Here is a 25,832-nt window from a genome sequence, read left to right as displayed (position 1 = left end):
CTGCCATCTTGTGGATTTTTGGGAAATAATCCCAGTTGTTCCATTTATTTTATTTCAATGGTGTGCTTGTTTCCTTTGCCAGTTTATGACAATAACTGGAGAAATAAATAATAGAAGAACAAGTTTCTGGCTGCCTCTATTGCATTGTACGTATGACTTACTCTTTCCAAGCTTGAGTCCTCCAGGTAAGACTATGTTAATGGTGCTTTCCCTGACTGCCTCGAGGCTGACTTGAGAACACAAATGGAAAAATAGCTAACTGAAACAAATGGAGAAACTTTGCTATCACCAAGTGAATGCTACTAGACAGAGGCGTTTCACAGGTAAAAGACTGGTTACAGAAGGACCGTGATTCACAGGTAACAGGCTAGTTTTAGTTCAGGCAGGAGAGCCCAGGCTTTGATACCCGCCTGAGAGTGACTTGCACTAAGTTTCAAGATCCAGGGGATAATCCAGGAGAGGTTCTCATCAGAGGTGAAGGGCACTGACTGCTCTTCCAGAGATCCTAAGTTCAATTTCCAGCAACCACATGGTGGCTCACAGCCATCTATAATGTGATTTGATGCCCTCTTCTGGCCTGCAGTTGTACATGCAGGCAGAACACTGTATACATAATAATAAATAAATCTTAGGAAGGAAGGAAGGCAGGAAGGAAGGCAGGAAGGGAGGAAGGAAGGAAGGAAGGAAGGAAGGAAGAAATCACCTAGAAATAGTTTCACCCAAAGCAGAAAATGCTGTGGGCTTAGGATAAAGAAGGGAGTATTTTCTTTTTAGTGTCAGTGATGAGCAGGAGACTTTGTCATTGTCCGAATCACAGTTGTATTAGTGAAAAATGCTCCTCCTGGGGCATCCATCACCCAGGAAGCCACAATTCAGCTCTTATTCTATAAGGTTTCAGCCTGATTAACACCCTCTTCAGAGCCATGCGGAGCAGGGAGGCAGCAGGGAGCAGGGAGGCAGCAGGGTGCAGGGAGGCAGCAGGGTGCAGGGAGGCAGCAGGGAGCAGGGAGGCAGCAGGGTGCAGGGAGGCAGCAGGGAGCAGGGAGGCAGCAGGGTGCAGGGAGGCAGCAGGGAGCAGGGAGGCAGCAGGGTGCAGGGAGGCAGCAGGGTTCAGGGAGGCAGCAGGGTTCAGGGAGGCAGTAGGGTTCAGGGAGGCAGCAGGGTGCAGGGAGGCAGTAGGGTTCAAGGGAGGCAGCAGGGTGCAGGGAGGCAGCAGGGTGCAGGGAGGCAGCAGGGTGCAGGGAGGCAGCAGGGTGCAGGGAGGCAGTAGGGTTCAGGGAGGCAGCAGGGAGCAGGGAGGCAGCAGGGTGTGGAGAGGCAGTAGGGAGCATCTTAACTGGCTCAGATGGTTAAAGAAACCCCTGAACATTTTGGTGGAAGATTTCACAAGCGAACCGGAGGAAAGGCTCCTTCAGCTTCTAATTTGCACCAGCCATGTCACCATTTACTCGCATGCCTATGTGGCTGGTACTGGCTTAGGCCTGGGACGTGGTCATGAACAAGACACAAACAACACTGCCCTCAAGTCTGTCGAGAAAGACATTCATATAAAAGCCCCACCTCTGAACCAAATAAACGAACAACCTTCCCCTAAACTCTGCAGGTACAAGGGAAGAAAGGAGAGGCCATTTCTCCCAGGATATTTTCATTTAACAGCTTCCACATCAAGTAAATCTCTCCTCTTTGAATTCTTGATGTCCCTGACTTTAATAACTAGCCCTCCAGTGGATCATCTCAGAAACTCGTTTCCAGAAAACTGTTCTTTGTCTTCATTTCTCTACCTGCAATTTGGCCTTTACAATTAAAATGTCATCACAAATGTTAATCAAGCCACGGCTTCAGATATAATCTGTACTCTCCCCTCCCTGGTATGGCTTATAATTTAATTAAAATATTCACTAAGCATCTAAAATGTGGGGTTAAGCAGTTCTCGGCCCGTGATTGTTTTGATTGGGAGTCTGTTTTTGACATGATAATTTCAGAGCTCCAGCCTCCCTCATGAGAGTTTCCATGGAAACCATGTAGACAATTTCCTGCCGTGAATAATTGCATCACCTGGAGCATCTGCAGAGGCTTCTCCTCCTCTTCTACCTAAGGCTTTCTTTATATCTCTTGTATGCTAGGCAAGTTCTCTATGTTTGAAAAGAGCAACTCTTCCAGCAGAAGCCCAGTGCTCTCCCAGAGGCCATATCAGTATCCCGAAGCCCAGACTGGTACCTAACTCAACTGTTGTTAGAGGCTTCATCCAGCAGCAACTGATGGAAACTGAGGCAGAGACCACGGCCAACAATTAGGCAGAGTGCTGAGAGACCTGCTGAAGAGGGGGAGGAAGGATTGTAGGAGCCAGAGGGGGCCAAGGACATACAAGAAAACTGCACAGAATCAGCTAACCTGGCCTTATAGGGGCTCACAGAGATTGAGAGATTGAACCGACAACCAGAGAAGCTGCATGGATCTAATCTAGGCCGTCTGCATATATGTTACAGTTGTGTAGCTTGGTCTTCTTGTGGAACTCCTAACAGTGGGTGTGGGGGCTGTCTTCTGACTCTTTTGCCTGCTTTGGGGACCCTTTTCTTCCTACTGAGTTGCCTTGCTCAGCCTTAATAGAAGGGGAGGTGCCTAGTCTTACTGCAACTTTTTTTTTTTTTTTGCCATGTTTAGTTGCTATTCCTGAGAGGCCTGTCCTTTTCTGAAGGGAAATGAAGGCGAAGTGAATGGAGAGGGGAGGTGGGAGGAAGTGGGAGGAGAGGAGGGAGGGGAAACTGCAGTTGGGATGTGATATAGTAGAGAAGAATAAAAAAAAATTTAAAAAGGATATACTAAAATAATTAAATATGTGTGTGTGCACACATGTGTGTGAGAAAGACACACACACACACACACACACACACACACACACAGAGAGAGAGAGAGAGAGAGAGAGAGAGAGACAGACAGACAGACAGACAGACAGACAGACAGACAGACAGAGACAGAGAGAGACAGAGAGAGACTCACACACAAACAAAGTGATTCTTTCTTCTACAATGTGTCCAAGGGATTGAAGTCCCATTGTCAGGTTTAGTTGTAGGTTTCACCCACTGGGCCATTTCACTGGTCCCCTTCTTAAATCCTTTAAAAATTTGTCTTTATCCTCATTTCCCTTAACATTTCTTGGTATAGGGCCCTAGTGAGCAAGATTCTGTTCCCCACACTTAAGTCTTTTTTTTTTCTTTTCTTTTTCTTTTTATTAATTTATTCTTGTTACATCTCAATGATTATCCCATCTCTTGTATCCCTTCAGTCTTAAAACCAGCCACGAAGTGCCAGACACCATTCAGGATTCAGTAAACCACACATCATCACGTAAGATTGTTATTACACATGAGGTATATTTTTACTTTGTCTACCTACAGTATCTATATTTATGTCAATTCCCAAAGTTGGGTTAGCTCCATTATGATGAAGACAGTCAGTCACGTGTTTGCAATGCCAGCAGGAGGACATGGTCTGGATCCCTAGACTTCACACCTACAAGCCAGGTGTGGGGACCTCAGCTAGGGGACATTACCTAGAAGATAGGTGTGAAATGTACTGGGACTTGAGCGATCCAGCCAGATAGATGTCTGGGCCTTCCTGGATCACCACCCAGGCCTAATCAGTGAGTCTTGGGCTAAGGAGAGATCCTGTCTCAAAAAAAACCAAGGTGAACAGCACCAGAGAAATAACAGTTGAGATTGACCTCTGGCCTCCACACATGCAAGGGCACACTCATATCTGCCTGTGAACATGCACACCGGCATATGCACACAGCTGATTTCTGTATTTAACTCAGTGGGAACTCAGGGAAAGGTAGAAGAGTTATATGAATAACATTGGTGTGAAGGAATTTTTAAAAAGCATTGCTTTTTTTTTTTTTTCAAGACACTGTCTCTCTGTGTAGCCTTGGCTGTCCTAGACTCACTTTGTAGACCAGGCTGGCCTCGAACTCACAGCGATCCACCTGCCTCTGCCTCCCGAGTGCTAGGATTATTTTGAAGTTGGGTAGACCAGTACTCTTACTATGTGGCCTTATGCAAGTGTTTTGACCTTTATGAATCTTAGAACTTCGGTCTGCAAGACGTCAATAGGAAAACCATGGCTGTCCCCAGTTTTTAGGACTCTTCCTGTCATGCCAAGTCCTTTTATTCTTTCAGGCTTGGGCCACTGTAGGTCACACTCCAGGAGCAATTCCATTGTTCGAAAGGTAATTATGATTCTTTTTTTATTTAAATAATTTATTCAGATTACATCCCGATTTTTATCCCCTCACTTGCATCCTTCTGTTCCCCGCTCCTTCCCTCTTTCACCCTCTTACTCTCCGCTAGGCCTGTGACAGAACCTAGATTCCCCTCAGTTGAAGCATGGAAGAAACCGTGGGACATATACACTCCAGAATACTACTCAGCTACTAAAAACAAGGAAATATTGAAATCTGCAGGCAAATGGATGGAAAGTAATTATGATTCTTAACACTGGGGACCTAAACATTCTGTTTGTAGAGCTCTGCAAGCCCAAAGATCTCAGATCCTTCTTGTTTTAAAACAATCCATGATGGGAAGGAAGCACATCACATCCCTGTCTCATTAGAGATACAGGATGGGGCAGAGTTCTCTATCCCTTGGCAGCTAGATCTTGGGCAGGGCCTGAGACCTATCATCCTATACCAGAGCAGGAAAGGGAGAGGGAGGGGGAGGAGCTGGGGTGTAGGGATGGGGAGAGGGAGGGAGGGAGTTTTGCAGAGCAGTTTAGTCTGGGTGCAAATGGCCACCTTCAAGCTCCTTGCCTCTGAGCTTCACTTCCTACAATTCTCTGACGATCCTACGAGCTTTCAATTATTTCTCTAACAAATTCTTTTTTTTCTTCTTCTTCTTGTTGGCTCTTTAAATTACCCACAGCTGATATCATTTGCTTGGAGCCCAGAACTCCGGCAGTTTAGTTCTCTCTGCAGGTTCTGTCAGGGACACTCAAGAGCAGAAGTCAGCACTGCTAAGCATCTGGTGGTGACAGCGGGAAGCTAGTGCTAGTCTAGGTCCAAGCTAGAGAGTCACTTCAGTTCCTGCCTCCATGGAACGGAAGTGATCCGTTTCTTAACATCGCCTGAGAGGCTCCAACGAAGGTGAGATGATGCTCACAGTAAGGGGCTTTGCACATGCAAAACATGGCATAAATGCAAGGGTTATTAAGTAGCAAGATTATTAAGAGGCGAAGCCAAACTGATGCCAAGTTACCCCATGTTAGTTGATGGACACTCTTTTCTCAAATTGAAGTTCGCCCTTTGTCTGAGATCTGCTATCATCTTACATCCAAGAGGACATAGGCTGTAGAGAAACTGTTACTACCCACCGAAATGAACCCCCACCTTTTTAATGAATAGAATAAGCCATAAGCTGACTTAAAAGAAACATTGAATGTTTAGTTATTTAAGTATGCAGCATAGCACTTAATATTTTTTTCTGATATATGGGATTTCCTGTTAGTCAACAGGATCTGTCCGAATTGGTAAACACATCCTATCAACTAGAAAGCTTAAAACTTTAGGAAGTTCTGAATATTCAGGATAGGCAGGGCCAGGGCCTTAGAGATCCACATAATAGTACCATTGAAAGTCACTCTAGGTTTCTTAAGGGACTTTGATAGTCTAGGTCCAAATTTACAAAAGGGGATACAGAGGTAACTGAGAGGCAGTCTTGATCTCAGGTGACATTTCCAATAATCTAGATACTTAGAAGTGTCTTGGAGTCCACAGGCACAAAAACTTCCTAGGTGGCTCACACACCTCTTTATAAGTGCTCTATTACAGTAGGCATTATGTGTGTTTCCCTCCCAGTGCCTGAGCTCTGAGTGTGGATGGTCTCAGACATAAATGAAGTGCCACATTCAATTTCCTTCTGAAGTTTGGAGTTGCAGTAAAGGCATCACTTTGAAATCAGAAGCAATAGCAGCTCAAATACCACTGTCGGCACTGATTATTGGTGCATCTCAGGCACATTATTGAATTTCTCTGTGCCTTCAAGTCAACCAAGTGGCTGCGGAAGAATTCAAGAGATTGTGCAGTACTTAACTCAGTGCTGGTGTGAAGGGATTATTCGACTGATGTTAAGTGTTTTATCTCAGAGTCTCTATTATGCCTCCAGTCCCTCTTTGTAGGAAAGTGGCCCCTTGTACAAATCTCCCCATGTTCCCACACTGGCCTCAGTGGGTCTGGGCACTTCCTATTAGCTTTCTATGTTGGAAGTCGCCATGTCTCTGATTCCTCATGAGTCAGTACGCTCACCGGGGACATAGTCTACACTTTTATGTTGTGTTCTCAGCAGAGAAGTCACCTTATTCAATTTATTAGAGGATGCCCTATAAGGATTTTACGGTATAAATCTTACCTCTGAAAGTAAGCGCGTACATGAGTTTTTTGAAGATTAGTTTAAGACAGAATTCCCAAAGCACATTTCACATGATAATAATGTGTGTTCTAAGTGGACAAAGTCCTTAAACTCAGTAGGACTAGACAGCACATTCATAGGCTTTCTTCATTTCTGCTGGGTTTGTCCGATTTGTTGCTGGGTCATGAACACTTTTCATGAAGTATTTTCACAGAGCTTGTGTTATACATGTACATTTTAGAATTATGACTTTGGAACAAGATGGTTCTAGTTTCCCTGAATTGAATTTGGGCTGTAGAGAGCTATTTACAGCTGAGCCTTTCAGCAGGATTACCGTAGGATAGCTACCATAGGACTGCCTTGAAGTACACTTTCATCGTTGTGCCATTTTTTTTCTTTTTTTGGTTGCATCTTTTCAACTTGAGCTGTGTTACATATGATAAGGACACACTGCGTAAGTGAGACTTAAAGAGTGTAACGGAAAGTAGCAGTGCTTGACTTTGGTTCTCACTGTGCCCATCATGCTGAATGAGCTGTTTGCATTTTCTGTGTGTTACATAGCTAGAGTCTATACCAGAGAATGGTGGCTATGTCCCCAAAGAAACATGGTGAATCCAGCTCACCAGTCTTTTCTGGCTGGCTGGCAGAAGATCTCTATTGGCTCACAGCTCCTTGTCAGTGGTATTCTACAGGAGGAGAGAACCCAGCCCACCAGGATTACTGCTCAGTCCTGGCTCCTCAACACAGCTCTTGCTTTTGTTACAGCAATCAAATGCTTCTTGACAGTGACTCCGAATTCTGGCTGCCTGGAATCCTATACCTACTTACAATTTATGGGCCACCTGCAGGGTTGAGCCCAGTTGCTAGATGTTTTTAGTAGTACCCGCAACTAGAGGTGAAGAAAAAGCCAGGGTGGCTGAAGTGTGAGTGAGTGTAAAGGAAGTAGTGTGGATGAGGCTCTGCTGGTGGGCAGAAGCCAGATGCCTCCATACCTTGCACACCACATCAACATTTGAGCAGTTAAGGACACAGGACACCATTGGGAGGCTTTAGAGAAGGCAAGAAAGGCTGTGATAGAGTTTTAGAAGGCTCGTCCTTCCCAGAGGCTAGAAGGTTGAATGTGACTGGGGGTGTTTGTATGCCCTTGGCAACCAACATGAAAAAAGGACTCCTATGGCAGAGCTGGGCTGTTAGGGGTTAAATGCCTTAGGGTTCACATGTTGTATATTAATTTTTAAAACTCGTATGTCAATAGTATTTGCAAGTTACTGGGCCATTGGAAGGTAATTAGGTTGGGATGGGGCACTACTGTTAGCATTAGTGGCTTTACGGAAAGAGACTTCATCTTGTATGCTTGCTTTGTGTTGTCATGTGAGATTTGCTTTTCTGCTTTAACACTGGAAGGCCTCCAGGAGATGATGGCTTTGTGCTCCTGGATTCCCCTGCTTCCAGAACATGCCTGGTTTCACATTTTTTCCTAGCAAAGTATTGAAACAAACAATAACAGAAAACATTTTTATTTTTCCTTCTGCAGGAAGAATGCCCAAGGAGGCCACTGTGTTGGTTAATGCATTTGCCTGATGAATGCCCTAAAATCTGTTCTGAAAATACTTCAAGAATATGGTTCAATGACTGGAATTCTTTCTACAACAAATCCCCAAGAAATAAAATTTATAAAGGAGGAATTAGAGAGAAAAGATCACCGTCAGTAGATATATGGAATTTAACCCAAGGTGATGGCTTTTAAAGACCTTGTGTTATCTTAACTACTTCAGGATTAGAGGTCTGGTGGGGAGCAGGAATAAATCTCCTCAGTTCAGCCTGCCTAGCTGCTGCTTCATGTTGTCAGGCAATATGTTCAGCTGATGTCAAACACTACACACTAGGTGGCACCCACTACCCTGTGTCTGAAACAGGAACGGAGGGAAGGAAATGGATTCCTGTGAGTCGAAAGCAGAGGGAAGGTTAGGGGAGGGCTTGGGAGGGGGCTAAAAAGACAATGCAGGTAGGATATGGGGGGAATGGAGGAGGGGCAAAGGACAATGTGCATTGGCATATATGGATGAAGATGTCACAATGAAATCCATTACATTGTATAATAAATTAAAAAAAAACCAAAAAAGTATAAAATAAATGGTTAACTTTGGAAACTGTAAAAATTTCTCCCCTGACATTTCTCACCTTACTGTCTTCTAAGGTATTTGTTATGTAAGGGTTTTGTGGATAAAGATGTTTGGAAAAAATACTACTTTATGTGTCTTCAGGATATTCCCAGAGCACAGTGGTACACAGATGTTTTGACGAGTTCTTCAGTGAAGACTGTAGTAACTATAACTATAGTAACTTAGCACTAAGTAGCTATAGTAGCGATCCTCCACAACTATTCTGAGAAACACTCTTTGTGGGGAACACAGATGTGGTGTAAACCCTGTCTGAAAAAAAGGAAGAATCCAAGCCATACCAAATTATACCTCAGTCATGGTTATCTGATACTTTAAAAACATCAGAAACATCCATATCACGCACTCCTACCCAGAAGCTCAGGAAATGTTGCAGACAGAAGGTAGAAGGAAGCTGGGAGCACTGCTGAGAAACTGTCACCTGGCAGTGACCTGTCTGCCACACTCAAGAATTCACAGCAGCAGGGGTCGCCTATAAAACCTGCATAGGATCAAGCTCATCACGGCTGCTTCAGGAGGGTGGGTCATTTTTCTGTATGGGTAGGTTTCTTATAGGCTGTCAGTACTCTAGTGAATGGCCTCACACCAAGCACACAACTGGGTTATTTAAAAAAAAACGGGGGGGGGGCACTGGGAGGGGGAAGAAAGACAAGAAGTTGGGAGTGGCAAGCAGGTCTAGGAAAAGTAGGAGAGGAAAGGGTAGATCTGGTGAAAATGTATTGTATACGCGTAGGCAATTCTCAAAAAAATTTGCATTAAAATCATTCTTAATTTATAGTTTTTGGTAATAGCAACCCTGAATGAAGATTTGGCATGTGACATTTCAAGTGTCCGTCTTGGGGCAGGAGGAAGGGGAGGAGACAAAGGAGGGGACATAAAAGCAAGCACACTAGAGCTGGCACACTGTAAGTCATGATCACATAAATCATTAGGGAAAGTCTATAGTCTATATGGCGGAGTTGTATGGCATGGATATTCTGCCCTCAATCTTAAGGTTACTGTTTGCTCCACAGTTATCCTATCGGTGAAGACTGCATGAGAGCGAAGCCTATTCCAAGCCCTCTATCCTCCACCTTGAACTTTCTAGGTTACTGCTAACATGAATAGTTTGGAAATTAATCTTACATGACCAGTGTCATGTACAGAGTTGTTATTTAGCTCTGATAAGAGTTTCTGTCTGTGCTTTCTGGGAATGCTCTTCTTGCTTTTAATGTTCAGCTTAAGTTGTGGAAGCAACATTCTGTATCTTTCATGTTCCACTATTCATAATCCTAATCTGTCATTTTCTTCCTATCCTTTATTTCATTAGAGCCTCTAAAAGTTTACTTGTTTTCTCCAGTAGCTGACCAATGAAATCACAGCATTTAATTTGAAGTTAGGTACTTTCAGTCGAAAATTAAATACGCTCAGGCAAGCTAAAAAAAAATTCCTTCTTCTCTTCTAATGTGGAATAATTTCCAGATGGTATTTTTAACATCAAATGCTTTCCCAAATGTTGCGCATAATAAAGGGTATGCTATCAGACCTCAGAGACTGTCATGTCTTATGAATTGTAATTTTCAAGACTGTAATTTTGGTTGGTTGCCTTACTTGATTTGTGATCTTAATATTTAAACAGATACATTTACTTTTTAAAAATTCTTTTTTTATTTTTAAAAAATTTTATTTGCTTTACATCCCAATTGTAGCCCCTCCCTCATTTCCTCCCGGTTCCACCCTCCCTACCCATCCTTCCTATTCCTCTCCCCTAGTTCTCAGAGAGGAGGAGCCCTTCTCTCCTAGCAACTGACCCCAGCTTATCTAATCTCATCAGGACTGCCTGTATCCTCTTCCTCTGTGACATGGTAAGGCACTCCACCAAGGGGAAGTGATCAAAGTGCAGGCAACAGAGTCCATGACAGGGATGGCTCCTGCTCTCCTTAATAGGGGACCCATATGGAGATTAAGCTGCCTATCAGTTATATTTGAGTCCAGGGCTTAGGTCTTTTCCTAGCATGGTACTTGTTTGGTACATCAGTCTCTGTTGGTCCCTCTGGGCCCAGATTTTTTGGCTCTGTTGGTCTTCTTGTGGAGTTCCTGTCCCCTCTGGGTCCTACTGCCCATTAGTTATCTATGGACTTCTGTGCTCTGCCCAAAGTTTGGCTGTGAGACTCAGCTTCTGCTTCGATCCCGTGCTGGGTGGAGTCATTCAGAGGACAATTATGGTAGGTTCATGTCCTGTTCCCTCTCTTCAACTGCTTCCAGTGTCTATTCTATTTGCTCTTCTGAATGAGAATTAAGCATCCTCCCTAGGGTCCCCCTTGTTACTTAGCTTCTTTAGGTCTGTGGATTGTAATATGGTTATCCTATATTATATGGCTAATATCCACTTATAAATGAGTATATACCATGTTTGTCCTTCTAGGTCTAGGTTACTTCACTCAGGATGATCTTTTCCAGATCCATCTATTTGCCTGCAAATTTCATGATGTCTTTGTTTTTGATAGATGAATAGTAAGTATTCCATTGTGTAGTTGTACCACAGTTTCTATATTCATTCTTCAGTTGAGGGACATCTGGGTTGCTTCTACTTTCTGGTTATCATGAATAAAGCTGCTGTGAACATAGTCCAACAAATGTCCTTGTTGTATGGTGGAGCATTTTTTGGTATATTCCAAGGAGTGGTATAGCTGGATCTTGAGATAGCACTACTCCCAAATTTCTGAGAAAGTACCAGGTTGATTTCCAAAGTGGTTGTACTAGTTTGCACTCCCACACACAATGGAGGAGTGTTCCCTTTCTACATATCCTCACCAACATGTGCTATCACTTGAGTTTTTGATCTTAGCCATTCCAATAGGTATAAAGTAGAATCTCAGAGTTGTTTTGATTTATAGTTCCCTGATGACTAAGGATGTTGAAAATTTTGTTAAGTGCTTTTTGGCCATTCAATATTCCTCTGTTGAGAATTCTCTGTTTAGCTCTGTACCCCATTTTTTTTTACTTGGGATATTTTGTTTGATGATGTTTAATTTCTTGAGTTCTTTATATGTTTTGGATATTAGCCCTTTGTTGGATGTAGGGTTGGTAAAGATCTTTTCCCAGTCTGTAGGCTGTCGTTTTGTTCTGTTGACAGTATCCTTTACCTTACGGAAGCTTTTCAGGTTCATGAAGTTCCATGTATTAATTGTTGACCATAGACCTTGAGCTGTTTGTGTCCTCTTCAGGAAGTTGTCTCCTGTTCCAATGAGTTCAAGGCTCTTTCCCATTTTTTCTTCTAACAGATTGAGTGTGTCTGGTTTTATGTTGAGGTCTTTAATCCACTGGACTTGAGTTTTGTGCATGGTGATAAATATGGATTTATTTTCATTTTTCTACATGTAGACACCCCATTAGACCATCACCATTTGTTGAAGATGCTATCATTTCCCATTGTATGGGTTTGGCTTCTTTGTCAAACATCAAGTGTCCATAGGTGTGTGGTGTGTGAGTTTATTTCTGGGTCTTTGATTCAATTTCATTGACCAACTAGCCTATTTTTATGGTTTTTTTTCCATATGAAGTTGAGAATGTCTGTAAAGAATTGTGTAGGAATTTTGATGGGAATTGCATTGAATCTGCAGATTGCTTTTGGTAAGGTGGCAATTCTGACTATGCTGATTTCCAGATCCATGAGCATGGGTGATCTTTCCATCTTCTGATATCTTCTATAATTTATTTCTTTAGAGACTTGAAGTTATCTATCTATCTATATCTATCTATATCTATCTATCTATCTATCTATCTATCTATCTATCTATCTATCTATCTGTCCATCTATCTATCTATCTTTCACTTGCTTGGTTAGAGTTACACCAAGATACTTTATATTATTTGTGGCTATTGTGAAGTGTGTAGTTTCCCTAATTTCTTTCTCAGCCAGTTTGTCATTTTTATACAATAGGGTTACTGTTTTTTGTTTTGTTTTGTTTTTCTGTTTACGTTTTTGAGTTGATTTTGTATCCAGCCACTTTGCTGAAGGGGTTTATCAGATGTAGGAGGAGCTCACTGGTAAAAATTTTTGGATCACTTATATATACTATCATATCATCCATCAATAGTGATAATTTGACTTCTTCCTTTCTAATTTGTATCCCCTTGATCTTTTTTAGTTTTCTTATTGCTTTAGCTAGAACTTCAAGTACTATATTGAAGAGCTATGGCAATACGGACAGCCTTATTGTGTCTATGATTTCAGTGTGGTTGCTTTAAGTTTCTCTCCATTTGGTTTGATATTGACTATAGGTTTGCTGTATATTGCCTTCACTATGTTTAGGTATGTGCCTTGTATCCCTGATCTCTTCAAAACTTTTAACATGAAGGGATGCTAGATTTTGTTGGATGCTTTTTAGCATCTAAGGAAATGATCATGTGGATTTTTTCTTTCAGTTTCTTTATGTGGTTTAAAGATTAAACCTTTTTGTGATTAAAGCCTTTTTGGTCCTAGTGGATGGTATTTTTAATGTGTTCTTGGATTCAATTTTAAAGCATTTTATTGATATTTTTGGATCAATGTTCATAAGAGAAATTTGTCTGAAATTCTTTCTTTGTTGGGTCTTTGTGTGGTTTGGGTATTGAGGTGACTATGGCCTCAGAATGAGCTTGATAATGTTCCTTCTGTTTCTATTTTGTGGAATAGTTTGAAGACTATTGGTATTAGCTCTTCTTTGAAGGTCTGATAGAATTCTCTGCTGAATCTGTCTTGCCCTGGATTTTTTTTGATTGGAAGAATTATGATGACTGCTTCTATTTTCTTAGGGTATATAGAACTATTTAATTTGTTTATCTGATCTTGATTCAACTTTGGTAAGTGGAATTTATCAAGAAAACTGTCCATATCATTTAGATTTTCAAATTTTGTGACATATAGGATATTGAAGTAAGACCCAACAATTCTTTGGATTTCTTCTGTGTCTGTTATTAAATCTCCCTTTTCATTTCTGATTTAGTTGACTTGAATACCCTCCCTCTGCCTTTTAGTTTGGCTAAGGGTTTATCTGTCTTGTTGATTTTCTCAAAGAACAAGCTCTTGGTTTCATTGATTCTTTCTTCTCTTTGTTTCTAATTTGTCGGTTTCAGCCCTGAGTTTTATTTATCTAATTTTAAAAGCAGAAATATTTTCAAGTTTTCTTCTTTTGAGTTATGCACAATTCTTAGTGTCCGTGTTTCCCTGTGTTGTATAGAAGTCAGAACAAAACCTATGGCACCATAAGTCTCATACTTTGGCAAAAGGAGAGAATATGATGTCACCTTCATTCCTCAATTTTATCATTCTTAAACTGAGCATAATAATGTATAGTATGGTCATAAGATTAAATTAGCTATAAGTATGGCTTGAGTGAAAATTATCATGTTCATTAGTTTCTAAGCATAGCATGAGCTCAGTGCAGTGGGCACCAAGGTAAGGACTGTATTCTTTTGTCAGAATTTTAAAGACTGTTGTATAGAGAAAAGACTTTGACTTTGGGTCAAGAGAAGCCAGGAGTCCAACTATATAGTCAGTAGTGATGGAGCTAAGGGGAAATCATTTATTCTTCCAGAAAACCCTTTCTAATCTGGAAAGTGGAAGAAGCAGGAACTTACCACAAGGGCTGACATCTCCTTAAGGGTGGACACAGCTTAAGTTCATATAAAAATGCTTCTGTCTAAGAATGTGCTGTGACCGTAGGAGTGTTGGCCATGAGGAGATGATAGGATGGCTACCCAGCATTCAAAATTCCTTTCAGGTAATGGATAATTTCAGAACTGGACTCAGGCTTATAATGACTTCTTTTGAGCAAAAGCTATGTAACAGTTACTATGCTAAAGGTTAAGAATAAAAACTCCTTTAAGACAGGGAATTTTAAAGCCAGGTGTGGTGGTGCATGCCTTTAATCCTAGCACACGGGAAGCAGAGGCAGGTGGATTGCTGTGAGTTCAAGGCTAGCCTAATCTACAAAGTGAATACAGGACAGCCAAGGCTACACAGAGAGACCCTGTCTCAAAAAACAACCAACCAACCAACCAACCAAACAAGACAGGGAATTTCCTTTTAGAAATCTTATGAGGCAATAAAGAGAGAGACATGTAAACAATATAGCCAATGCAGATGATAGCTTTCTGGTATATCTTGTATGTCATCCAAGTGTCAAAGACTTAGCTTAGCCCATGGATGGTAGAAACTGGTCCTAGCATGAGATGTTACATCACTTCTCTCAGATTTAGCATCAAAGGAGCTGAATCCTTTTGGATGGCAGAGACCTGTATATGCCTGAGAGCCATATGACACTCAAGGTAAGAACATTCATGTGAACTTTTGGGTATTGTCTATACTCAGGTCAACTCTTGTATACTATTAGGGAAATGTGTGTGTGTATGTGTGTGTGTGTGTGTATGTGTGTGTGTGTATGTGTGTGCGTGCATGTGATTGTATGTGTGTATGAGAGAGGAGTAGAAGGAAGCTGGAAAGTAGCAGTAGAATGGGGGCAGAGAGAGATTTGTTTATTTGTTTAAGGGATTGAAATTATGGCTAACAAATTAAGATATCTTGGAAAATTATTTCTATAAATCATAGCTATAAAGTGAAAACAATTTTTGGATTACATAATGAGAACAAAAACTAATGCTTTGTTGAATTATGAACCATAATTATCTTTAAGAACTGGGATCCTTATGTAATTCTTTATTATTTACATGATTACTAAAATTCTAACAGGATTATAAACATTTTCAATGGATTTAGCCATCACCAGACCATGGAGGGAACTTTGTGTAGTGGAAATAGTCAATAAGTACATGAACACACACAAGAAAGTGAAAGAAAGCAAGAGAAAAGGAAAATGGAAGGAAGGAAGCAGGAAAGGACAGAGCAAGTAGAACTGGGCATTGAATTAGAAAATTTACTTATATTTTTGATAGATAAGAAATACATTAACTTGCTAAATTTTAACAGGTTACTTAATCTTGGTGAGCCTGATTCTCTCATATAATCATGAGGAAATACCTTTTGAGGTGATTGTGAGACTTGAAAATAAATTTTGTAGTTAAGATGACTAAGATCTCAAAGTTTATATTATAGCTTAGCACCTACAGTTAATAATATTGTACGTACTGTATATTTATTTCTTTTTATAGCATGTGTGTGTGTGTGTGTGTGTGTGTCTTTAGACCAGAAGTTGACACTGGTTATTTTTCTCTATCCTCCCAAAGATCTTCCTCTGTCTACCTTCGTGGCACTGGGATTACAAGTGTGCACCTCGGGCCCAGGTTTTTATGAGTGCTGGAGATCTGACTTCAGGTCCCAGTGCTTTTACAGCAAGAATCTTACAGGTTGGCAAATTTCTCCAGCCTCATTAAAATTTTTAATATTCTTTATGTGATATGCATGTGTTAAAAGTGATAGCACACAGATAAAGTACTAGGAGAAATAACTAGAGACGATGAATATACTTATGATGGTACACTATGGTAAGAGATTCATAGACATGCATACATTTCTAAACACACTCAGTTGTGTAATACTAAGTAGGTACAGGCTTTTGTTTATCATATACCTTAGTAAAGTGACCTTAAGATTCACTTTAATAAAGTTATTAGCAATAATATATGCTTGAAAGTTGTTACTGGTAATCCTTTTTTAAAATTTAATTTATTTCATTTCTGGTAATTTTTACATTTAAGCAAATGCTGTCTGCTGCCACTTATGACCATTGGCACACCATGTGGCATTCTCTTACCTATTTTCTTATATATGCACCAAACTATATTATGAAACTAAAGTATTAGGCATGTGGTCACAAGTTATGGGGAGATGGTATTTTAATAAGCAAACAATACACCATTGCACTAAGCCTTGCTTTTCAATACTCTGTTGCATAGAGATATGCACCATAACCTAAAAGAAGATGGCACAATGTCCATGTTTACCTGGGAAAAGTAAAGTGACAAGTGTCAAGTGTCTATGAACCATCTGCACTGAAATGTTCCCAAAGTTGTGAAGCATCTTTGTGATTAAAGTGACATCTTCATGGATGATGTTAGACGTAGATGATGGAAAAAACATTAAAGGGATGTACTCACCGACAAGATCTGGTCTCCTCTCTGGAGCTCCCCACTCAGGTCTGCTGGTCCACCAGCCAGAATGAAGGACACAAAAATACCTTCTCCGTCTTCCCCGCCCACAATGTTGAAGCCCAGGCCAGTGGAGCCTTTGTGAAGGACCACCTTGCGGGGCTCCCTGTAGAGACAAACGGAGAATACAGCTCACAGGATGACCCTCTCAGATTCCACTTAAAAAATTTTTTTGGGGGCATATGTGATACCAGCTCTTCATCACTACTATAATGACAGTGGCTTTCCGTGGTAAAATATATGTACAGGTTATGAAAAGTCCTATGAGGGCAGATATCTGAGCTTTCATCACAACTACCAACATCCATTGCAACACCATTCCTGAAACACCTTGTATCAGTGTATCTTCCAGTTTTTCTCTTGTAAAATTTCTGTAACTGTATTGATCATAAAGTATTCAGCAGAATGAGAGGTTACCAAGAAGAGACTTGATACCCTATGAACATATAGAGGGGGAGGTAATCCCCCTCAGGAACAGTCATAGGGGAGGGGAGTAAGGGGAAAATGGGAGGGAGGGAAGAACGGGAGGATACAAGGGAAGGGATAACCATAGAGATGTAACAAGAATAAATTAATAAAAAAAAAAAAAAAAAAAAAAGAAACACAGGAGAGATTTTGACAGGAAAGGAGTCAGTTGAAACCTGCAGGGGGTGGAATGCATACAACAGGTGGCTAGGGAGATGGGGGAGGGGTCTAGCAGAACTTGGGAGAGGGTAAAAATATGATCAAAATATACTGTATGAAAAGTAAAAAAAAAAAAAAAATCCTCCTCCCTCCACTTCCTTGCTAACTTATCCCTTCCCAGGCCTTAGCTTGGAAAGAAGAGGGTGAATTTAGAGGTTTGACTTATTTTTGTCTGTTGGTGGTGGCAGATTATAGGAGTCTGCAGTATTTTATCCAGTATATAAAAGATGCAAGCAAAAAATAAAACAAAGAAAAGAAAGTTCCAGGAACTCTTTAGTGCCCATTTATGCCTAATCTGAGGCAGTTTGCTTCCTCCTAACACTTCTTTTCAGTTTTTAGAGAGGTCTAGTTTGGCGGTTTTATTATGTTCACATTATTTATTTAGTTTTATTTATTTATATTTTGAAATGTGTGTCTATTAAAGAAGAGGGAAGATTAGAGAGGAAGGGACAGGCATATGTAAAGGGACACTAGCCCACTCACGCATGTGGCTCTGGCAGGTCTTGTTATTCTCCCAATGCCCTCTGCCTTGCTAAAAGAACATTACATTGCGTTCTACTGGTAGCCATCAAGGTCTATTTTCTTGTTTAGCCACTTCCTCCTCCTGAGGCTGACTACCAAGGTCTAGCTATCAAAGTAGTAAAATCCAGCAACCAAAGACCCCATTTTGCTCACCTAATTAATATGCCCAATTAAAATTAAACACCTCACCCTGACATGGGGTTTCCCTCTTTACCATTATAAACCTCCATTTTCCTATGGGCCACTTCTATCTCTTTATCCAGAGGCAGTCCTTTGTCCTCGGGGACAAATGGCCCTGCCCTCTCTCCCTTGTTTCCTTCCCCTTCTCTCTCTCTCTCTCTCTCTCTCTCTCTCTCTCTCTCTCTCTCTCTCTCTCTCTCTCTCTCCTATCTTTGTCTCTTATTCCCTGCCCTCTGTCCCTCTGGGGCAAATAAATCTCCTTTGTGCTGAGAACTTGATCTTGGGGTGTTCTGATCCAATATGATACAGGTCTCTTACAACATGTGTCATCTATACCTCGGACACACTGTGCTTTGAGTATGTCACGGAGCACAGCACTTCAGGGTGGTTGCTAGCTCACACCTCCTTCTGTATTATGTGGACTGGAGTTCAGTCATAAGCACTTCCCCAGCACAGCGAGAAGAGTTGACCATCCGAAAGAATACAGGAAATGCTACTGAGAGAATAGAGGAACTCCCACAGAGATTTAGGCCTTCACTTCAGATTATAATTATTTATGCAAATGTCTTTCTTCCTTGCTTGGGTTTTAATCAGGGATTGGAAAATGCGCACACATCAGGGATGGCAAAGACAGTTTAAGTGTATGATGCAGGCTGAAGAGGGCTTGTGGCACACTCCATCCAAGAGGGCTGCAACTAGCTGACTCTTGATGACTTCAAGGAGGAACTGCCTCGTTTGAACACCGCCTTACTCTCCAGTTTCTTTTAAAGATAAGCCAAGAATCTAGATTTTATGTAAAATTTCCAGCATTTTAAATCAACAAGGATTAAAAAATTAAAAAAAGTACCATGCAGTTCCAACTTTAACTTTCTGTGTTATAGACCCAGCTAGGGGTGCCAGTGCAAGATGGCATTATGTGAAGTTCGATGACGCGTCTGATACCTGTTTGGCATAGACATGATTTGACGTCTGGTAATTCTCTGTCCTTTTAAGATGATTTAGAAATCTATTTTCAGTGACATTTCTATCCTCCCCCTTTAAAGTTCTCTTACTGTAGAATAACATTTCCATTTTTCCTTTGTCTCATTTTTGCTCTTTTTGTAGTATAATTGCTTAAGACCCGTCAGCATTATGATGACTCATTCTCAAAACATTTGACGCCACAGTTCTCTTGCCTACATGTTCGTAGTCATGAAATGACTCTGGATCTGATGAATATAATGTCTTGAATTTCTATGAAGCATATTTTGTGTGAGTCACATGGCTTTCAGACAGGCCACAATCTCCTTGGGTTTAATGTTAGTTTTAGCTAGAAGAACGGTCAAGAAATACTTGGTAATCAAATGAATAAACCAACACAAATTTACAAAGAATGTAAATATATGTAAATATATATTTATCTTAATATATTTAATATAAAATATCTATTAATATGGAAACACTGTTGCTAACCTGCTATGCTATTCTTCTTCCAGAATTCAGATGATCTCAAGATCATTACCAGCCCTTATCACAGATCATTATATACTGACAGTGGAACAGAATTTTAACCCCCATTCTTTATTCATGTCAGTGAAGGTCACTTAACTGATCATCTGGGATCTGTCCCTGTCATCCCTCTCAGATGCCCAATTCTCAACTGAGCCTGGTAGACGCTACATGGATATAATGCTGGAAAACTGTAAAGCTAGAAAGCATTATATCCATGTAACTTCAATAATGCTTACTATCCCGACTTGGTTTATACATTACCATCCCCATAGATAGTAATTAACTTGAGAAAAATATCCATAGCATTATTTTTTTTTGTCTTTAATACTTAGTACAGAATTAAGTGCTTTCTCTTTGTTAAGTGCAGTTTCATGTTTCATCTCAAATACAGATTCTGGAGAATCTGGAACCTACCGCCTCTAGTATCAGCATGTTTTGAAAGGACACATTTACCCATCTAGCGAGTTTGTTAGGAAGCAGACACTTCTGGAATGCCCACTCTGTGTTGGCAGCTGGGAATATAAAGATTAAGTGGCCCGAGGTTGGAAGGGCTAGTTGGAAACAAACAAGGGTGCTGCTATGACAGAGGCTTGAGAGTACTAAATTAATAGATACGAGTGAAGAGTGAGTAACCTAACAAGTTTGTCTTTGTATTGTCATTACTCCTGGAAACATGCTACCCTCTTCTATGTAGTTCTAGATTTCTCTTGACGTGACACAAAAAGCCCTCCTAATAATAAAACCCCTGGGTTTTGGGCAACTGGACAAAGGCCAGTTTGTTCTGCTCCAAGCTGTATCAGGTGAGCCACAGCACAAGCCTGTTTACATGGGGATGATGGGGGTGCTCTAAGGCAGGTGGAGTTTTGAGGAGAGGAGTGCCATGGGATCTTTAGTTTAACCCTACATGGCTCAGGTGGGTTCATGATTCAAGGAGAAAGTGACCACTTAAACCGGAAAAACTTGGGGTTAAGGGAGGGTAAGAATGTCATCCATCATCTTTTAGAAACACAAGTCTGTTCATGTTATTCTTTGCTCAGAAATCTTCAGTTTAATCTCTGGATGGTCTACATTTCTAAAAATAACATAAAGAAGTCCTCATCACACTTCTTTTACCCACATGTTGATGTGCCCAGATTAATTTAGTCTCTTAAAAAAGTACACTATATTAATCACTCTGCATGAAACTTAAGTCCAAGTGGATCAAACACCTCAACATAAAACTGGACACAATATAATAGAATAGAAAACAGGGAATAGCCTTGAATGCACTGGCACAGGAGACAACTTCCTGAACAGAACAGCAACAGCTCAGGCTCTAAGATCAACATTTAATAAATAGGACCTTATGAAACTGAAAAGTTTCTGTAAGGCAAAGGACACTATAATAAGACAAAAATGGCAGTCTACAGATTGGGAAAAAATCATTACCAACCCTACATCTGGCAGAGGGCTAATATCCAAAATATATAAAGAAATCAAGAAATTAAATGCAAACAAGCAAAATAAACCAATTGAAAAATGGGGTACAGAGCTAAATAGATAATTCTCAACAGAGGAATCTCTAATGGCCAGAAAGCACTTAGAAATGTTTAACGTCCTTAGTCATCAGGAAAATGTAAATCAAAATGACTCTGAGATTCCATCTTACACCCATCAGGATGGCTAAGATAAAAAGCTCAAGTGACAGCACATGCTGGCGAGGATGTGGAGAACGGGGACCACTTCTTCATCGCTGGTGGGAGTGCAAACTTGTACAACCACTGTGGAAATCAATCTGGAGGTTTCAGTCAGAAAATTAAGAACAGATCTACCTCAAGACCCAGCTACACCTGAACATAAACCCCAAAGGTCCTCCACTGTACCACAAGCACATTTGCTCAAACTATGTTCATAGCAGCGTTATCCATAATAGCCAGAAACTGGAAACAACCTACATGTTCCTTAACTGAAGAATAGATAAGGAAACTGTGGTACATTTTCTTAATAATTATACTCAGCTATTATAAACAAGAAAATCTTGGAATTCACAGGCAAATGCATGAAACTAAAAAAGATCATCCCGAGTGAGCTAGCCCAGACCCAGAAAGACACACATGGTATGTACTCATTTACAAGTGGATATTAACCATAGAGTAAAGAATAACCATACCACAATACACAGACCCAAGGAAGCTAAGTAACAAGGAGGGCCCAAGGAAGAAACCTTGAATTCCACTCAGAAGAGGAAATAAAACAGACAATGGAAGTAGATGAAGAGAGGGAACTGGGTAGGAGAGGCAGGGGTGAGGGGAACGATGGTGGAGACCAGGTGCAGGAAAGCAGGGGTGGGAGGTGGGAGGTGGGAGGGCTGGGAGAGAGATAGGAGGCCGATTGGTAGGGATCTCTGAGACAAGCTGGGGACTTGTGATGAGGTAGGCTCCTCTGAGGATATGGGGTGACTATAGCTGAGGCTCCTAGCAGCTGGGCATATGGAAACTGAAGTGCCCACCTCCTATAGCCAGTCACAACTTCCAATGGAGGAAGGGTACACCAACCTACCCACAAACGTTTTGACCCAAATTTTACTCTGCCTATAAGATGGGCAGGGATAAAGTTGTAGTGGAGTTTGAAGAAACGACCAAGCAATGTCTGGCCCTACTTGAGGCCCACCCCTAGAGAAGTGAGCTAACCTCTGTCACTATTAACAACACTCTGGTATGCTTGCAGACATGAGCCAAACTAACTCCACTGAGAGGCTCCAACCAGCAGCAGATTGAAACAGATGCTGAGACCCATAGCCAAACATTAGAGATCGGGGAATCTTGTGGGAGAGTCAGGGGAAGGATAAAGGGACCTGAAGGGGACAAGAACTCCACAAGAAGACCAACAGAGATAATAACTTAGGCCCATGGGAGCTCACAGAGACTGAACCCACCAACTTAAGTACATGCACAGACTGGATATACATTTATGGGGCTGATGGACAGCTTGGTCTTCATGTGGCTCCCTTAGCTACTGGAGTGGGTCGGGTCGGGGAGGTTGTCACATGGACATGGATCAGTTGTTTGCTATTGCATAACTTTCCCTAGCTGGGTAGCCTGTCTTGTCTCAATGGAAGACGATGAGCTTAGTCCTGATGCAACATGAAGTGTCAGAGTAGGATGGCGGCGGGGGGGTGGTGGTGGAGTGGGGTGGGGAGGAGAAGGGGGCTCCCTTCTCTGGGAAGAAGGTTAGGGGGGAATAGGGTAAGAGGGTAAGAGGGTGGGACTGGGAGGAGGGGAGGGAGGGGGCTGTGACTGGTATGTAAAGTGAATAAATTAATGAGAAAAATATTCTGCTAACTTAAAAATAATTAAAGTATAATGATGGATCCAGAGAGTCCTAGAAACCTACAAGAAGAACACTATGATGGGCAAATCTGGGCCCAGGGGTTGCGCTCGATCTATGGCACCAACCAAGGACAATATGTCCAGTCATCATCAAACCCCTACCCAGATCTAGCCAAGGGACAAGACATTCTCCACAGTTAAGTGAGACTGGGGACTGACTTTCACACGAACTCCAGTGCCCTATATTTGGCCATGTCCCCTTGATGGGGAGACCTGATGGCACTTGCAGGAAGGATAGCAGACTACCAAGAAGAAACTTGATACCCTAGCATCATATTCAAGGGGAGGAGGTCCCCTTCAGTCACAGTCATAGGGAAAGGGAATGGGGTGAAAGCAGGAAGGAGGGAGGAATGGGAAGATGCACGGGATGGGATAGCAATTGAGATGTAATATGAATGGTTTTATTTTTCAATTAAAAATAGTATCATAAAAATAATTAAAATATAATTAATTAAAATATAATTAAAGTATAGTGAGTTCAATTCTCAGCAACCACATGGTGGCTCACAACTATTTTTTGATCCAGTGTCCTCTTCTGGTCTGCAGATGTATGTAACAACAAAACATCAAATTTATATAAAATAACAGAAGTCACAGCATCACTTTATTGACAGCACTCTAGCTTCCTTTACTGTTTGGACCCGTCTTTATCTACACATCTACACAATGAATCTGTGTGACTCAGAAGTATAAACAGCTTCAGATTTTTGTTATTGTTATGTTTTTGCTTGTAGTACTGGGAGGCAGCACACACAAAGCACATGAGAGTCATACAACAGATATGTTTCACAAGGAAGAAAAATCCAAGGGAGTGTTGGGGAGAAGTGATTCTGAGCTATGGCTCCACAAATAAAGATGAGTGAGAATCAGGGCATTGCCCCACCTCCATCTCAGGTTTGTAGACCAGGCTGGCCTTGAACCCACAGCGGTGCACCTGCCTCTGCCTCCTGAGTGCTGGGATTAAAGGTGTGTGCCACTGTGCTCAGCACTCCAGTGTCTAGATTTGAGGTCTGTGGGGGAGAGTAGGATTGTGGGAGCCCAGAGGCAAAGTGGGATGGGAGACTCTTCCTAAGCTGGGGCCCTAAAAGCAATATCTTAAACAAAAGAATTAAAAAACAAACAAACAAACAAACAACAACAACAACAAAACAAAAGGATAAAACAGAAACACAAAGCTCAAAAGCAACAGCCTCTGTTATATCAAAGATACAAACCTGAATTTGACTGAAGTACAAAAGGTCTGGAGAGCTAATCAAAGTGTTTAATAAGGAGGAGGTCATACCGTAGGAAGAGAATGAACAGATCTGAGTAAATTGAGAGAGGGACAGAGAGTCTTGCTGGCTTGTAAGTGAAAGGGGTCAGTAAGAGATGTCCAGTACAGGGAAGGCAGGTGTGTGCTTCAGCTCTGGCTCCACGTAGAAAACATGAATACATTGTCATTCTTGGTCAGGATAGCACATGAAACAGGCTCAACTAACTATTGCAGTGAAATGGCAGTGCCCGCAAAGGCTGTTAGCTGACGTGCCTCTAGGCTTACCAAACCATGTGCTCATTAAAACATGCTTTCACATAGTGATTTTTTTTTCCTAATGGGAATAGTGTGCTAATGAGCACACTCTGGTATCTTGAGAAGTTATATTATCATTGTAAAATAAAGATAACGATAGAGCATGTGAACTTGCTCGCCCCTGGGTACAGTGACAAAAATTAAATTTCAAAGTGTGTAGACCTAAGACCCAGATCATTACTGTGATGGCCCAGTAGAACTGTTATCCTCTTATATCCTGTCTGCGGAGATGGTCTTCATGAGCCTTTGTTCCTATCTTTCTTTATAAGCACAACTCTGCACGTATGAGCAGTGTTGGTAAGGAAAAGAGACAGTGGTAGATTAAAGAAGTGTTTTTTTTTTTCCCACAAAGGGAAACTGTTCATTAGCATAACTGCGAGGGTGAGCAGGAATGTTGGACCCTTGAGGGCCAATTGCAGCAAGCTTCAAAGCTGTCCAGACATTGATTATTACTCATGTCTCATAGTTTTGTGAGCTGGGTCCTCAGAAGACTGCAGTATAATGCAGACTCCAAGTTGAAATAATTAATTACTGTGGTCAGTCAAACAACTAGTCAAGTGGAGAAAAATTCTGTTGAAGAGTTATTGCAAAGATGTGTTAAAACAATATATTTGGATTTTGGCATGATGAGTTGGGGATCTCTGCTGGACTTTAACCAAACAACAGAAGGTAGGCTGACTTCATCGAAATGGTCATAACACAACTATTGAATCTGGGTTAAATATAGTGTGGTTGGTGGGTACTGTGTGAGATTAAAAAAAAAACATAATTCTATTAAATAAGGATGGTCTGGTGTGCTGTGATGAGGGCAGACTATGGGCATTTGAGTAGATAGAATCTGTGTTTGATTCATACTCATTAATAGATAAACATATTATTAATAGATGAATTAAATCAATTTACTTCATTCTGTCTTTGTCTCACTGTGTGTGTATGTGTGCATGTACTTGTACATGTGCTGTCACGCATGTGTATGTATTTGAGCATTTGTACATTTGTGTGTGTGTGCATGTGTGTGTGTGTGTGTGTGTGTGTGTGTGTGTGTGTGTGTATAAATGTAGACACATGCATACCAAGGCACACGTATGGACATCAGAGGACAACTTTGGATACTAGCCCTTGACTTCCAGTGTTTGAGACAGCAGGCAGGGATTTTTGTTTTTATTTATCTGCTGCATATATTGTAGTTACCAGCTTTTTACCATCTCAGGATTCGCCTGTCCCCACCTCCCATCTCTCCGTAGGCATGCTGGGATTATAGATGTACACATGACTCTATCTGGCTTTATGTGGGATCTGGGGGTTTAAACCCAGG

General features: G+C 41.3%; 1 protein-coding gene across 30 annotated transcripts in view; it reads right to left on the bottom strand.

Moving 5' to 3' along the window:
* DLG2 (discs large MAGUK scaffold protein 2) overlaps window positions 1–25,832 on the bottom strand; it is a gene marked incomplete at its 3' end in the record, with an annotated part of 1,901,401 nt that overhangs the window by 307,123 nt on the left and 1,568,446 nt on the right. For all 30 annotated transcript variants that reach the window (XM_084767719.1, XM_084767691.1, XM_084767717.1 and 27 more), the window contains one exon: window positions 16,655–16,811. In XM_084767719.1, coding sequence (XP_084623845.1) covers window positions 16,655–16,811 — 157 coding nt within the window. The remainder of the gene's footprint in view (window positions 1–16,654; window positions 16,812–25,832) is intronic.

This window comes from Acomys minous, assembly GCF_964271855.1.
Source record: "Acomys minous genome assembly, chromosome: 2".
NCBI classification, from domain to species: Eukaryota; Metazoa; Chordata; class Mammalia; order Rodentia; family Muridae; genus Acomys; species Acomys minous.
The sequence above is the reverse complement of the archived record's forward strand: the minus strand, read 5'-3'. Positions and strand labels throughout refer to the sequence as shown.